This window comes from Homalodisca vitripennis, chromosome 1 (genome assembly GCF_021130785.1).
Source record: "Homalodisca vitripennis isolate AUS2020 chromosome 1, UT_GWSS_2.1, whole genome shotgun sequence".
In the NCBI taxonomy this organism is placed as follows: domain Eukaryota; kingdom Metazoa; phylum Arthropoda; class Insecta; order Hemiptera; family Cicadellidae; genus Homalodisca; species Homalodisca vitripennis.
Window position 1 is genome coordinate 123,623,032 of NC_060207.1, and position 16,924 is coordinate 123,639,955.

A 16,924-nucleotide genomic window follows, 5' to 3' on the forward strand; every position below is an offset into this window, starting at 1 on the left:
ACATGCACAGGGATTTAATGACAATACAAGATAAAATGTTATTGGAAAACATAAAAGGAATGCAGGTCCTGAATGAGGTAGGAGGAGAGTCCAGTGAAAGAAGATTAAAGATTTGTTGAAGTTTGTGAAACCTTTTTGGGAAACAGTACTTTGATTCAATTTGACACCACCATGTATTTGTTTGATTACACCTATGAGGTTTCAGATTAAAACAGACTCGTTCCTAATATTTAAACTTTAATATCACACCTCATCTATCTGCAATGAATAGTCTGCTATACCAAGAACTGTGATATACTCACTCTGTATGACCCTGGAACACTGAGACTGAGTGTATAGGCTCACGGAAGTCCCACAATCGGAATGTTGTGTCACGTGAAGATGTCACCACCAACCTCTGGGAGTGATGGGCAGACGTATGTGTCAACTCCTGGTCATGTCCTGCCAGAAACATTACAACTGCATCAAAACCCTCAAATGGTTTCTAAATCAATGTTGAAGTCAACCTATCTGCCATACATACTGAATAAATTATTTGTCTATAGTTAAAAATTGTCATAATTTTCATTGTATTCTCTAATGCACTCTTGTTAGCTGACAGTATATAAATATACAAAATTTCCTCTCACTGTAGCTGAACCGAATACATTTCTGTTGGTCATTGATACACAAAGGCAATTTATTTTATTTTTTGGCTTTGAACTTCCATTTTAAATTAATCCTTTACATACACATTTGGTAGTCATTAAAAGCATACATACAAATATATTAGTACAAATGAATTCATCAGGTAATATGATCTGGTTCTCATATGATCCAACGAAATGGCATACTGTGTCTAACAAACATGGATTGTGCACAATTAAGTGAAGATCCTGTCAGCTCCACTAGAATGTTAGTTTTTCAGCAATTTGATTGCAGTTGCAATCTCAATGGAACTTGTAAAATGTACATGTATATGTATTAACTGTCTTCACTGACGAATAGGATATATTTAAATCCTTGAAACATGGTGTTGTACATTTTGTAACATAATATAACAATGACAAATGTTCAAAATTCTATTATCCTTTCAAACTGTACATCTTTAACAACAAACTATAAACAAAGAATTGTTTCGATTATTGGCATTGAAACTGCTTACAAAATATACATAGTGGCTGATATCAAGTATCCGTCTTGGTAGTGAAAATACTGGAATAAATTTTGCTAACATCAATTAATAAATGAATGCAAACATGTTTAGAAACTCATAAAGGGAAAATATATATACATGAGGTAGTATGATCTGGTTCTCATATGATCCAACCAAATGGCATGCTTAGTCTTACAAAAATGGATTGTGCACAATTACGTGGAGATCCTGTTGGCTCCACTAGAATGTTGGTTTAACTACATTTATTTTCATTGACGCAACTTGTAATCTTAAAGATTATCAATAAAGAATCTCTGATTTCTATGACCTACTAACCCTATCAATGGGTTGCATAGGGGTTGAGGATGTTGCTCATATTTACTCACCACTAAGAGTTTGCACCATGTCGCCAGTCTCAACATCATAGAGGCTGGCTGTGCGGTCCCAGGCAGCAGTAACAGCCTGTTCACCTCCAGCCAGCCAGTCCGCCGAGATCACTACATTAGTGTGACCCACCAACTCTACCAGTGGAGTGCGCAAGGGTGGAGGGCGCTCCTCCTCCCCTTCCCCCTCTAAACCTTCCAGTTCCTCATCCGATGAATTGCCCTTCTACCAACAAACTTACAATTACAATTATTTACAAACTACCAACTATTTTCAGATTATTTCTAAATATTCAAAAATACTATTAAATCCTTTGAGTTAAATAAAATAAATATTATTAGTAATTTTCTATGGAGTTTTTATGTTTTATAATGAAAGGTTCTATTTAAAAAGTAAGACTTATTACTTGACTAATAACCACAAAGCTAGACATGATAAGTCAAGCGATAACAGAAATAAACTAAAGTTTGTTTTAATGTAAAAGACTGAATCAAAAGATATCATATAGTTAACCAGTAAATTTATGTTGATATCATTTATACACGCTAAAATTGAATTTATAAATATAAGACTGACTCAAAAGATAGCACATAATCAGTCAATAATCTTATGTTCAGAACACTTATGGGAAGTAAATATGAACAGTTATTTAAAGTGCTGTATGCAAAGATGCAGGAGGTTTATTGCAGTTCAAGTACATGTTAAATACACTACCATACTGCTGCCTTTATCTCCAGTTATTAAGAATAAGTAAAGCTCAAAAAAGGAGAGAAAATTAAAGACAATAGCATGAACAAATTTCAATACTTTATACTGTTAATATTACAAAATAATTTATACAATTAGTTACAAGTGTATGTAATCTGAGAACAATCGATAATTTTGGAGATCCATCTCCAAGCAATAGATATTACACTGTAAGTGGATGTGTATTATTGAGAGTTTTAGTTTTATTGGCTGAGAGTTCACAAAGAGTGTGTATCACTCGAGAAGAACTGGAAAATGTTTATTTATCAGTATACCTGCCTGACACACTAAATATAGAGAATGAACTGCCCTGTAGATTTGAAATTTTGCTTGACTTTATTTCTATATAGTTCAACGATGGCACATGTTTGTTACTCCATGGGATTTGGATGAGCATTAGCAAAAATTTTAAAATTTTTCTTATGTGTAACCATGATGACAAAGGAAAAAATTCAGAATAAATAAATTTGTAAACAAACTGAGCTGAATCATATGGCATTTTAACATAGACATTACTATGTTGTTACATGTAGCCTAATTATCTGCAAGATATTGTGAGAAAGATTTCATCTGTAGACTTTAAATATTGCACAAATTTTCGTTTCTACATAGACAAGAATGAGTTCTATTATGAGTAACATTGAATCATATCACAGTATTGACAATTTCTAATTTGTCTGGCGGGAGATGTAAAAATTTCCTTGCTGTATAACTGCTTGTCTGTCTATTCATAGGACATCTCAAGAATAAAAAGAGCTACCGACTTTAAATTTTGCATGAAACCTCAGCAAAGCTTGTTAACACATAGTGTGGCATACTCCTGCCTTGTATCTGTTGACTCAAGATGACTCTTCATATTGAGGTCACAATATTTCAAGAATTTTGATTATACTAACAAAGTTTTGACATGATATGAATCAGTAAATTTACATTATAGTGAATATTTTAAAAAGTACGAGTATATGATTTGGACTTTTGTGTAAAGCACCAAAAGCAATTGTGTGATAATACTTTAAACAGTCCTATAAATTTTTATTTTTTACTGAAATAAGGAAGAAGTTATTAGGGCATGTTTGAAAATCGACCCCTTGGAATAAAGACCAAATGAGGCAAATAAATAAAAAATATAAAAAAACTCAAGTAATAAACTTCTCAGCTTTCTCAACAGTAATCATGTAGATTATGCACCTGTTAAGTTGTTAGGCATGTATATTGACCTAAAACTATCGTGCCATACACATATAGATCATGTTAGTAAAAAAACTGACAAAAAGTAATGTACACGATTAGAAGACTAAGAGAAAACCTTTTAAAACAATGTTATTATGCTTTCTTTCATTCTGCCTTGCTATATGGTATTTGTGTTGGGGCGATGGCATTAGTATATCAAATGCTCTACCGATACAAAAGAAAGCATTAAGAACCCTAACCTTCTCTGGTCCTATTGACCATTGTCAGAGAAAATATCCTAACTGTGATTAACTTGTATATATTTGTATATTTATGTCATGTTAAAAATAACTTGGATGGGTTGCCCACTACACTATGAAACTAAGAGGCAGTCTAAACAGTTTTCACCTCATTATCAATTTAAACCGGAGCTTTTCCTTTCACAACGAGGTAGTGAATGACGGCGCGAATTTCGCACTTGGCGGGAGATACGCTCAACATTTTTTGTGACAGATGCTACTGCGTCAAGAGTTCTCAACACACTAACTTCGAATTGGTCTCGTTTTGAAGGGGAGGAGTCAAGCTACACGGCAGTGTTGCCAATATGTCAAAAAGTATTCCCTACAGCTGTGAGAGTACCAGTAAACTTACTTTCTGGACGTGCCTCATAAGTTCATTGTTGTCTGTTCCAGTGGCTAGTGTAAAGAGACACTCTTTGCATTTGTTATTTGTTTGTGTGTGCTTTTAAAATGTTTACAAACCAACAACGAGTTTACATCCTTTAGTTGTGGTGGAAGCATAATAAAAATACTGCTATAATAATTGAAGAATTTAGTGGTAAATATCCAGGTGTCGCGATACCCACTCTACAGTATGTGCGGAAGTTAAATAAGAAATTTGAAAACACAGGAAGCATTTTAAATGCTGCGAAGTGTGGTCGTCCATGATCAATTTGCAACGAAGAAAACCTGCAGACAGTTGCTCAAGCTTTTGTAGCCAGTCCTGGTAAATTGACTCGTAAGGAATCTGCTGAACTAGAAATATGAAGTAGAAGCGTGCAAAGAATGTTGAAGCAATAAACGTTTAAGCCATACCGTCCATCTTTACTCCAATGCTTCACGAGGATGATTCCAATAGGTGATTGGAATTCTATGAGACAATAATTATCCGCTCAGAGGCTGATCCAAATTTCTTGCAATCAATTTTGTGGTGTGGTGAGGCATGTTTCAAACTAAATGGACGTGTTAATCGGCATAACTGCATGTACTGGTCGGATGTAAATCCTCATAACGTAATCCAAGCAGAACTCAATGTGCTCTGGTCTTAATGTGGTCTGGTGGTATGGGGAGGTATTTTGAGTACTGCACTGATTAATCCTTATTTTCTTCAAGGAAATTTTAACTCAGAAAGTTACTTACGGTTGCTGCAAGAAGTAGTAGTTCCCGAGCTCAGAAACAATCCTGTTTTCAATATTCATTCGCTCATCTGGCAACAAGATGGTGCCCCAGCACATTTAAGTATCCGAGTTTGAGATTTTTTAAATAACACACTTAATGAATGGATTAGCTGCTGTGGTACAACCAATTGGCCTGCGCCCTCACAAGACCTTACCCCATGTAATTTTTCACTGTGGGGTATTATATGTGTATGCTTCAAACCAGCAAAATCTTGGTGAACTCGGAAACCTATTTAGAAACGCATTTGAACTTGTTAATAACGATAAACCTTTATTGCTACAAATTTTTGATTCTGTTCTCAGTCATTGTATGAAGTGTATACAAAATCAAGGTGAACATTTTAAACAACTGCTATAACATTGTATGGTAATATGTAAGTAATTTCATATAATGAATTTGTGTTCTTGTCTAAAGGTGTTTTATATAATTGACCAATAACGCCTTTAAATTTTTCTTCTGGGGAACTGACATATGTGCCACCCTGTATTTTTTTAAATGTAACAATATTCCAGAGCGAACACAGAAAAATTGCTATGAACAACAACAAAGTTGGCTTCTAGCAATCAATTATGACTTGTTTACTGTCGCGACAGACACAAAAGACAATTTTTAGTTTGCCAGCAAGATTTTTATGACATATTAATCAGTAAAAAAAAAAAAAAAAAAAACAGAACGAGATTTATTTGAGTAACTTTCTTGTTTTAAAATGGCTTTATACCAATAACAACATGATTAAAAAAGTGAATTTTTAAAATGTACTTTCAATAACTGTAGTCTGGATAATCACTGGTGTAATACATTCCCTGAGAATAAGTTTTACCGAAGTCTCCCAGTTAACAGCAGCTTGCCAAACATGAGCCTTGTGGTCACCACTAGAGGTCAGAACCAGGTCCTTGGTAGGATGGAACCGCAAGGAGTTGACAGAGCCTTGGTGTCCCAGGTACTGCAGTAAACAGCGACCAGAGTCCACCCCCCAGATACAGGCACTATGATCTGTCAAACAAATAATACTCTCAGTCATGAGCCTCCATGTGGTTACCACTAGAGGTCAGAACCAGGTCCTTGGTAGGATGGAACTGCCAGGAGTTGACAGAGCCTTGGTGTCCCAGGTACTGCAGTAAACAGCGACCAGAGTCCACCCCCCAGATACAGGCACTATGATCTGTCAAACAAATAATACTCTCAGTCATGAGCCTCCATGTGGTTACCACTAGAGGTCAGAACCAGGTCCTTGGTAGGATGGAACTGCCAGGAGTTGACAGAGCCTTGGTGTCCCAGGTACTGCAGTAAACAGCGACCAGAGTCCACCCCCCAGATACAGGCACTATGATCTGTCAAACAAATAATACTCTCAGTCATGAGCCTCCTTGTGGTTACCACTAGAGGTCAGAACCAGGTCCTTGGTAGGATGGAACTGCCAGGAGTTGACAGAGCCTTGGTGTCCCAGGTACTGCAGTAAACAGTGACCAGAGTCCACCCCCCAGATACAGGCACTATGATCTGTCAAACAAATAATACTCTCAGTCATGAGCCTCCTTGTGGTTACCACTAGAGGTCAGAACCAGGTCCTTGGTAGGATGGAACTGCCAGGAGTTGACAGAGCCTTGGTGTCCCAGGTACTGCAATAAACAGCGACCAGAGTCCACCCCCCAGATACAGGCACTATGATCTGTCAAACAAATAATACTCTCAGTCATGAGCCTCCATGTGGTTACCACTAGAGGTCAGAACCAGGTCCTTGGTAGGATGGAACTGCCAGGAGTTGACAGAGCCTTGGTGTCCCAGGTACTGCAGTAAACAGCGACCAGAGTCCACCCCCCAGATACAGGCACTATGATCTGTCAAATAAATAATAGTCTCAGTCACGAGCCTCCTTGTGGTTACCACTAGAGGTCAGAACCAGGTCCTTGGTAGAATGGAATTGTCAGGAGTTGACAGAGCCTTGGTGTCCCAGGTACTGCAGTAAACAGTGACCAGAGTCCACCCCCCAGGTACTGGCACTATGATCTGTCAAATAAATAATAGTCTCAGTCACGAGCCTCCTTGTGGTTACCACTAGAGGTCAGAACCAGGTCCTTGGTAGAATGGAATTGTCAGGAGTTGACAGAGCCTTGGTGTCCCAGGTACTGCAGTAAACAGTGACCAGAGTCCACCCCCCAGGTACTGGCACTATGATTTGTCAAACGAATAATAGTCTCAGTCACGAGCCTCCTTGTGGTTACCACTAGAGGTCAGAACCAGGTCCTTGGTAGAATGGAATTGTCAGGAGTTGACAGAGCCTTGGTGTCCCAGGTACTGCAGTAAACAGTGACCAGAGTCCACCCCCCAGGTACTGGCACTATGATCTGTCAAATAAATAATAGTCTCAACATGAGCGCCCATCTGTCAAATAAAAATTAGTCTCAGACTTAAATATTATAAGATAGAACTAGCAACTCTTTATTCACTTCAAAGTTAAGTAGTATCTACTCCGTTTGAAGAAATATAAGCTGCAACTAGGGAGTAGTTACAATTACCTGTTTACTCACATCAAATCTAGTTATAGTTTAACTTAAAAAAGTTTAACATCAGGACATCTACTTTTTATTCAATATGATCATCAAGATGGTAATGCTAAGAAAATAAATTTTGTTTGTAAGTATTGTAACCTACAAAATTGTACATTATACCAGCTTCTTCTTGTTGGAGTATAATACTTAATTAATAAACAAAAATTCCAATCATTATTTAGTTTTAATTTTTGTGTGTCTGATGTGTTCCTTGAACACAAAATTGTATTTTATTATCATTATTCACCAATTTCATCATAAATGTACAGGTATTCTAATATGCTTGGATAAAGGGTTAAAACTTAGATAGACCTATACTGTAATTTATTACAATATGTAAAAGCTTAATTATTTTAAGCTTTGTATGTTTTAGGTGAAATACACATTTTTCTTTTTCATAAAATATACCTTTTTTATTTTATACCCATGATAGCCAAATAAAAAATTAAAATACATCATAAGTAGAATTTTCTTGACTTATGTGGTTAAATTCACGAAATACATCTAACCTTTGGTAGTCCAACATTTTTAGGATTCCGTCATCTCTCTGTTCTCATATCCATTGGATTTATCAACTGTGCTATATGTCCAATTTTCATACTTGTTCATCATGTTTGTAGTAAGAAATTGAACCCTTTTATTAAACCCAACGTCCGTATTAAATGGACGTGCACATTTTATTATTTTACTAGCCACCTACTTTACTAAATTCTTTGAAATTTCACAGACTTGTGTACAATGGTGTATTACATTGAAATATATTAGTTTGTAAAGGTTTGACTTTGTATTTTCTCAAGCTATGATAGCAAAATTGCAATTCATCTCAGCTGACTGCGCACTGATTTTTGCGGGCAGCTGTATTTTACTAAGTTTTGAATATTCCACCTTGCATCATGTCTTTAGGTTAAAATAGTATAAAGTACAGTAGTTAAATTTTAATTTGTTATTTATTTGATTTAAAAATGAGTAAAAGGAATTGTTCAAAGCCTCCCGTAAATGAAAACACACCAATTAGTAACTTAGTTGCAAGTGGCGTGGATGTAGGCAATGACGACGAATTGAGTGATAGCTATCTTGACATTTCTAAAAAAAGTCCACTGATATAAATATTGTGCTTAAATTTTTTTTAGTTTTTTAAATACATGCTGTTAACAATTTTAATTATTTTCAGAAAGTATTAATATTATCAGAAATAACTTTAGTTTTATGTTTTTGAGAATTTCAAAACTCGTGTTATGGAAAAACAGAAAAATGAAAAACGCGTCCTTAAAAAAATTGATGTTCAACTTGTAAATAAAGTAGTCCTATAACGTTTTTTCCTAAAAATCAGAGTTAAATTTAACATAAAATGAATAGGTATTTTTGGTTATCAAATATTTTTTTACCTATATGGTTTTTATCAATGAACTTGAAATTTTAACATTTGTACGTATTTTATATCAATAAATATTAACCCTTCCAACGCGGCTAACGCCTAAAGACGCGGAACTGCCGATGCTTTAAACGCGGATAACGTCTACAAAGGCAAATGCTTTAATTTTGAAATGGCGAAGAATTAGTTGTTAAAACTTCCGTAAGAGAGCAGGTCAATGTTCCTTTCGACTGTTGGGACTAGACAAAACGCTTTGTCATCGTTGGTGGACGTTGTAACGGTATCTACTAGGGTTGAAAACAATCGCCGCCATTTTTTGTATGGCCTGTGACGCGGCATACGCCTACAGACGCGTTCGTTTCATTCAGCTGTTTAACTACGTGTGTGATGGTCGTATGTTGGTTATATTGTTAAACAAAGTGTTTTGAATCAGTCCGTTGTTATTCTAATAGTGTTTTAGTTTGTTTTTACTAACATTTAGTGTAATGTTTTATTATAATGGCTAATCCAACTTTTATCATTTTACTACGAACAACGTAGTTTGAGCGCATTTTTGGTATATTATGTGTAATATTTTTTCAATTATTTGTTTTGTATTTTATACCAGTTTCACCATACAAGTCCAGTTTATTTATTCTAAATAAATAAGGTTTATAAGTACAATATTTGTTTCATTTCCCTTGTAGGCTATCGTATAAATAAGTTTGTGTGAATTTCATGTTATTACATTTCAAAATCTTATACTGAACTTATTTAATTTTATGTACTAATTATACAGAAACTTCAGTTACAATTTACTCATTATAAATAACCTGTATAAATGTAATGTAATCTGTCAAATAGTGTTCCTATGTACATTATCCTGCAATGCAGTTTATTCAAAATTTCAAATGTTTTCGTGCGTATAAAATTCTCAAAAATATGTAATATTACATGTTTATTATTTTTTCTGATAAAGGTAATACCAAGGAATATGAAACAAAAATTAGCATTGGGAAATTTAAAAAAAAAAATACTTTTTTATGTCTTAGCGTTTGACAGTAATTTAAATTAGCGCTTTAAGGGTTAAAAAACATAATTTTCAAGATATTACATACTTAGTTTCTTATATTTTTCTGTAAACTGCATTTAATAAGAAGTAAAACAAAAAAAGAATTAGCTGGATAACTTAAAACTCATACACTTGATCTAAAAATCACTTGGGATTTTTGGGACATCACCTAATATAATGGCTGGAGTTAAAAGGGATTAAAACAAATTAACCTACCAGCAGATGCAGTGCCAATAACAGGTTGACCAGGCCGAGCTACTGCCACCTCCCACACACCATCGCGATGCCCTGAGAACTCCCGTACCAGGTTACAGCTGACTGTTGGCCCCTTGAAACTGCTCACAATCTTACTGGTTTGTGCCTTCAGCTTGTGTGCTGTCTTCAACTTCTGTGATGAACTCGTGCCAGCTGAAAATTTAATACATAATTACTACTGTAAAGGTAACCCTAGAACTTTCAGCTTTGAGTTACCCAAATTTTTCCTTGTTTGATTTTCATGAGCCTTATACATTACTTAATTGATCAATACATGGGCTCAAGACTAACATCTGAGGGGATGGTCATTAGTTTTAGGTCATCATATGTGTAGGCTCATATTTAATTCCTTTTCAATGTGGGTTGCATCCAATATCCTGCAAAATTGGAAGGCAAGTGAAGAAGAGTTAATAATATTAAGACACTGTCATCTCAAGAAGCCTCTAAAAGGATGGGAATTTCTTTTTTGTGACCCTGATGCACCTTGAATCTGGAGGTGCGTAGGACTAAAAGTAGGGCTCTAATTTGGCCTGACTGGAAGACACGAATGGGAGGATTAACAGACCAAATCAGCTGACTAAGATGCACATATATTATGTTCTAAATGTCATTAGTTGATCACAGCCTGCAGTATTTTGCCTGTTTCTCATACTGGACATGTTAAATTGAACTGCAAGAGTTTTGTACGATTGAAGGAGTGTTTTTCATTCAATAAATCCTCATTCTCTTCATCTAAAGGCATCAACTCAGTAGCTCTTATTGAAATTCTTACCCTTGAAGTATCTGAGGCGACTAGTGAGTAGGACGAATGGCAGGACTCCCTGACTCTCTTAGGTTACAGCCAGTACACTTACTAGTGTCACAGGAGATGCATATTAAAAAAACCATGTTGCTATGTATCTCAAATTTATCATTCTACGAATGTGTTGTCTCGAGACTAAGACTAACATAGTCGCCGCAGGACCAAAACCCAGGGAACCAGTAACACCCAAGAGGATGCAATAAGCATCTCCAAGACCTTGGAAAGTGCAACTGGTGTGCAGAACTCTGGTAAACTCTACACAAAATCTCAGGTCACTGAAGCACAGAATGCTAACCTTTAAGAAACATATTCTATGCCTGATAATTCCTGTTTCCCAGCAAGTTTTCATTGACAGTGGACAAAGTAAATCCCATTTTTAAACAAAATTGACTATATTTTATATTTATCTCAGTGATTTCATACACAAAATAAGACAAAAACGTGTTTTGACTATCAGTAATTTGGTTACTGCTAATCAGCTGTTGGCGAATACACAGAGCTCACTCACACTGATATAAGATCATAAATATAGGCAATTCTGTTAATTTTATTCATTATTTTATGGTAAAATTAAACTTTGAAAACATTGATACTGTAATAGAATAAAAATAATAATATTGAAAATCCCCAATACCACAAAGTATTGAGGGATCGATTGTCAGGATCGACCCATCCCTAATAAGAGTTAAAAGATTCTAAGAGATGAAGAATCTAATACAGAATGTACTTACATTTATGTTTTGATATTTTTGAAGGATTTTCAAAATCCGTGAAATCATAACCTTGCTTTTCGTTAATGAGACTTTCTCTTTCCAGCTTCTCATTTAGGACATCAACCTTTTCTTGTACTGAAAACACAATGACACATAATTAACAAATTTATAGCACAACTAATGACAAACAATTTTTTTTTTTATGAATGATATCAGAACCATCTCATAGTTTTGACATCTACACAATCATACAATCAGTTTGTTAATGCAATGTGTAATAAATTACACAACCTATTTTTTGTGTTTTTTTGTGTTATTTTTGTTACTTCACCAATATTACTTCAGAAAGTTATCAGACAGTGTATATCATAGAATCATTAACATTTATTGTTTCACAGCATAAAAAAACAAAATTAACTCTTACTCTTATTTTAATTTAAGATTTGGTGTTTTTTTACTTTTTAAATAATTTGCTGACTTCACCTCCTTTATGACACTTCTTTGTTAAAGAGTAGCTATTTCCTCACTCAGCAGAATTCTATTTGACTTTGCAAACAATAGATTCTGGAAGCTGATATAATACTGAGTAATGTGGAATACAGAACTAGGAACTGTCTTATCCTTTTGGCTTAATTCATATAAAATGTACAAAATATTACATACACTTATATTTATAATTTTATTAGTTACTTATACATAATCACAAACAGCAAATAAAGGTCAAGAACTTTTTTCAAATAAATTATGATAAAAACACAAAACTGTTTCTAAACTTTTATGAAACATTAATCACATACTATGTATGTTCAGTGTGGTACAAAAGTTCTAAAACTGTTTATAATCTGCTACACCTTTGAACTAAAAGAAATACAACTTTGTAAATCGATTGTGAGTACCAACTTTAACACACCCCGTACGTACAGTAAGTGAATACAAAAAAGCTTTTTACTTTCTTCATTAAACCTCCAACTGGCAATCAACATTATAATGTCGATATAAATCGTTTTATAAATGGCAATCAACATTATAGTGTTGATCTGACACACAAGTTTTGACAGTTAATATAGTACATTTAACAGTACCACCACTATTTATGTCCATTTCAAACCGAAAGAATTACTGATTTCGATGGTGAAATTTTTTTTGCTATTTTGGCAACAATAATAATGTCACAGGGACGTCATCAATCTTGCCAAAAAGATCGTCTTCATCTAGCCATTTTGAAAATTAGTGATAAATCATGGAAGTGGTTTATAGCTAGATTGTTACAGCTTTGTTTTAGGCTATACTATGCTAAATTTTTTGTTTATTTTGAAAATATTTAGTGTAAAAATATGCCCTGTCCAATATACTTGGACTTGATCAGCATTAGACGAGCTTCCTTTATTTTGAACTTTTTACTCATTTTTTTTCTCAAAATTTCTGTACATATCCCGCATTTTTTCCTGTACACAGTAAATTTAAGTACGATTCCCGCATTTTTCCGAATGCTGGACACCCTGTATTATATATTTTATGAAACTACATAAAATGAAGAACAAATTAGCAATATCAGATTCTTATTTATATTATCACACTTTACCAGAGGCAGTCCCACCGCTTTTCAAACAAACAAAAATTTGTGTAGCAATTATTTTATGGTTTATGCATAATGTGTTAATACCATAATTATCTCCATATTTTCCTGAAACAAATGTATTACACATATAGGTTTATAGCAAAAATGTATTTTTTACAAAATTTTTAAAGTACAGGTACAAAACACTCAAAATCACCTGCCATCTGAGGAAAAAATTACTGCTACTTCGAGGGTTAATGCAACTTTATATTTATGTCAAAAGGATTATAGTATGTGTTCCTTTAAGGAAATCTTATACACAACTTTTAAGCTTCCAGCTTTACTGGGGACATTCCATTCCCCTAAATTCCCCTAAGATTGCAACTCTCTAGAAAACAAACCCTGGACGTAAAGGATATTTAATCTCAGTATTGGAAAGTAATTGTTAATAAGCAGTGAACTTACCTATTTAAAAACAAATTGATAAATAGCTACAGTTATCTAATAATAACCTAATATGTTAATATTATAATGTACAATAAATTTGAATTTATAAATTAGGATACTTACAACTTATATTTTCAGCATAAAGTGTTTCAAATTCTTTTTCTATCTGAGAGAAGAGATCATGTAACCTTCCCCTGTAAACAACAAACTATTGGTTATTAGACTAACCTGAGTTAGAAGTAAAGTAAATAATGATAGTAATGTTGGGATCAGAGCCAGCAAAGTATGCAAGTTAAATGTTACATCTCATACTAATTAGTCTCAGTCTCATTAAGTCAGATGCAAATTACTGACTTGTGCAATACACTGTATGTTTCAAGGTCAAATATATAAGTTGTGGTGAAGTAAAGACAACGTATACACAACGTAAAAGTTAGGCTTTTGATTACTTAAAACTTGAATATGGAAAATAATTCTAAACAAAATTAGCAAAGGTATGTATAAGGTGACAAACATTAAACATATGACTAAAGCACATGGTTAAGCATCATGTTACGTAGTTACTTACAATAATGTATAAGTACTATAAATTATGATGATTATACAATAAAACAAACAAATCTTAAAAAAATATTTTTTATTATAGCAATATATACATATAACTATTTAACTTAAACTATTAACAATATATAGTGTTTATACAGTATTCATCTTATTCAGTTTCCTTTAATTATAGTGCTAACACCTTTTCAAAGTTTTTTCAGTATAAAAATTGTGATTTTTCTTATAGAATACTAAGCAAGATGCTCTGCACTAACTGGATAGTTTCCTACCAAAAACATTATTCTTAAAAATCCAGTGTTAACTGCAGACTGTTATTTTATGAGCTACTGGATCAGGTTAATCTTAAAATCTTCAACCTCTCATTGATATTACCAATGAATACTAAAACTATAGGAAAGACACTCTATATAGGAAATACTCAGACTGATTTTTAGTACGAGGGCTATTCAGAAAGTAGATTACGTTTTGGAATTAAAAATTAACAAAGTATAGGAAGAAATTGTTATTATATACATTTGAAAGCCACACTTTAAATACTACTTTTCAACATAATCGCCATTCAAATTTAGGCACTTATCATATCGATGGATGAGCTTGACAATGCCTTCCTCATAAAATTTTGCCGCCTGTGTCTTTAACCAGTTTGTCACTTCTTGCTGCAGCTCTGCGTCGTCGTCAAAGCGCTGCGTTGCCAGCCACTTCTTCATTGTTGGGAACAAGTGGTAGTCACTTGGTGCAAGATCCGAGCTGTATGATGAATGAGGAAACAACTCCCACTGGAATGATTCGAGAACTTCACTTGTGTGATTTGCCATGTGAGGTCGAGCGTTATCGTGAATCAACAGAATTTTCGAGCTCAACTTTCCCCTACGCTTGTTTTGGATCGCTCTTCTGAGGTTGTTTAACGTTTGGCAATACCTTTCTGAGTTGATTGTAGTGCCTCGTTCCAGGAAATCAACAAGAATTACACCTTTCTTGTCCCAAAAAACGGTCGCCATAACCTTTCTTACCGACATCGTTTGCAAACATTTTCTTGGTTTGTGAGGGGAACTTGTGTGTCCCCACTCCATTGACTGCAATTTGGTCTCGCAGTTAACATGTTTCACCGCCAGTTACAATGCGATCGAGTAGTGATTCACCCTCTTTATCATAAGCAACCAAAATTGTCAACACTGCAGCCATGCGCTGGTTTTTGTGGACGTTGGTCAGGATTTTCGGTACCCATCTTGCACAAAACTTGTGGAAGCCAAGCTTATCAGTGATGATTTCGTATAACAAAGTTCGTGAAATTTGAGGGAAACTAAGCAAGAGTTCCGTTATGGTTAACCGTTGATTTTCTCGGACCTTCGCGTCAACTTTCTCAACAAGTTCGTCAGTCACTATGCTGGATCTTCCACTTCGCTCTTCGTCATGAACATTTGTTCGGCCATTTTTAAACTTAATGACCTATTGTCGCACTCCACCTTCAGTGATAATGTTGTTCCCATAAACTTCACACAACTGCCGATAGATTTCTATAGGCTTACAGTTTTTGGCATTCAAAAACCTAATTACTGTGCGCACCTCACAGTTGATGGGATTTTCAATTGCGGCAGACATTTCAAACAGGCACTGTGACTAGATGCGTTACAACACGAACTTCCCGCTAGCACGGCTGGATAGCCACTGAACGGTGGGACGTCCTGACACCAAGATGGCCGTGCTAGTCCCGCCCCTAGCGGCCACAGCGCAAAACGTAATGAACTTTCCGAATAGCCCTCGTAAGTCAGGTGCTAGTTTTCGGTGCCGCAACAGCAGCACGTCTACAGCAAGACTTAGGAGAAATCAAACCACCTGCGATGACAGTGAGGTGGTGCAGCCTCGATGGTGCAAGAGAAAGAGTGATACTGACTGGGTGAGTCACTGATAAATCTTACACCCTGTCCGTACTCAATAGGCACACCCGCATTTGTTGTTATATATCTTGCAGACATGAATGTTGTGATAACACCAATAATGCTTAGAGGTAGTAAATGTGCATATTTTAACTTTAAAAATATACAAAGAAAGGATATCTCTCTTTAGTTTCCCTGTCAACAACAGAGAAAAGTGAGAAATAATTCTTCTGATATAAGATAACCAGCAGGTCCCCATTAAACAAATGGCTCTAGTCCCTTCAAAAATGTCAAACGCTTTTCCAAAATCATTTGCAAAATTGTTAAAACACTCAGTCATGATTCTCCAAAAAATATGTAGAAGACCGTACTGATTGGTCATTAAATGCTAAGTAAGATTTGTTTTTAAACGTAAGAGGATTTCTAACTGTGACAGTGTTTGATTTTTTAAACAATACTTTGATGTAATTTAATAAATTTTAAACCGATACACTTTTACGTTTCCAGCAAATAATAGTTATATCACAAAATAATCAATTTAAAGACTTTAATTTAATAATAAAGAACACGTTTCATACTTTTGTAATTTATGGACCCTCAGCAAATGCTTATTATAAACTTTCTACATTATTTAAATATTAGGAAGAAACACCTTGTTAGAAAAAAATACCTGTTGTTTTATACATAGTTAGACAACTGTAATTACTCTAACTTGTCAATCTTGTTATTTAGCTTTGACAAAGCTGTTTTATTTGAAAAAGAAAGGTATGACAATTTTGTTAAAACACTGTGATTGACAATGATGTAGTTTGTTGTGTTTATGAACTGTGAATGCAGTGTTGTGTT

At 34.6% G+C, this 16,924-nt stretch overlaps 1 protein-coding gene across 1 annotated transcript in view; it reads right to left on the reverse strand.

The window, feature by feature from the left end:
• LOC124370753 (WD repeat-containing protein 37) overlaps positions 1–16,924 on the reverse strand; it is a 45,522-nt gene that overhangs the window by 7,837 nt on the left and 20,761 nt on the right. The window contains exons 3-8 of the mRNA XM_046829055.1: positions 13,764–13,834; positions 11,654–11,770; positions 10,082–10,273; positions 5,714–5,886; positions 1,522–1,744; positions 303–441 (exon numbers count right to left, since the gene is read on the reverse strand). Of these exons, the coding sequence (XP_046685011.1) occupies positions 303–441; positions 1,522–1,744; positions 5,714–5,886; positions 10,082–10,273; positions 11,654–11,770; positions 13,764–13,834 (915 nt within the window). The remainder of the gene's footprint in view (positions 1–302; positions 442–1,521; positions 1,745–5,713; positions 5,887–10,081; positions 10,274–11,653; positions 11,771–13,763; positions 13,835–16,924) is intronic.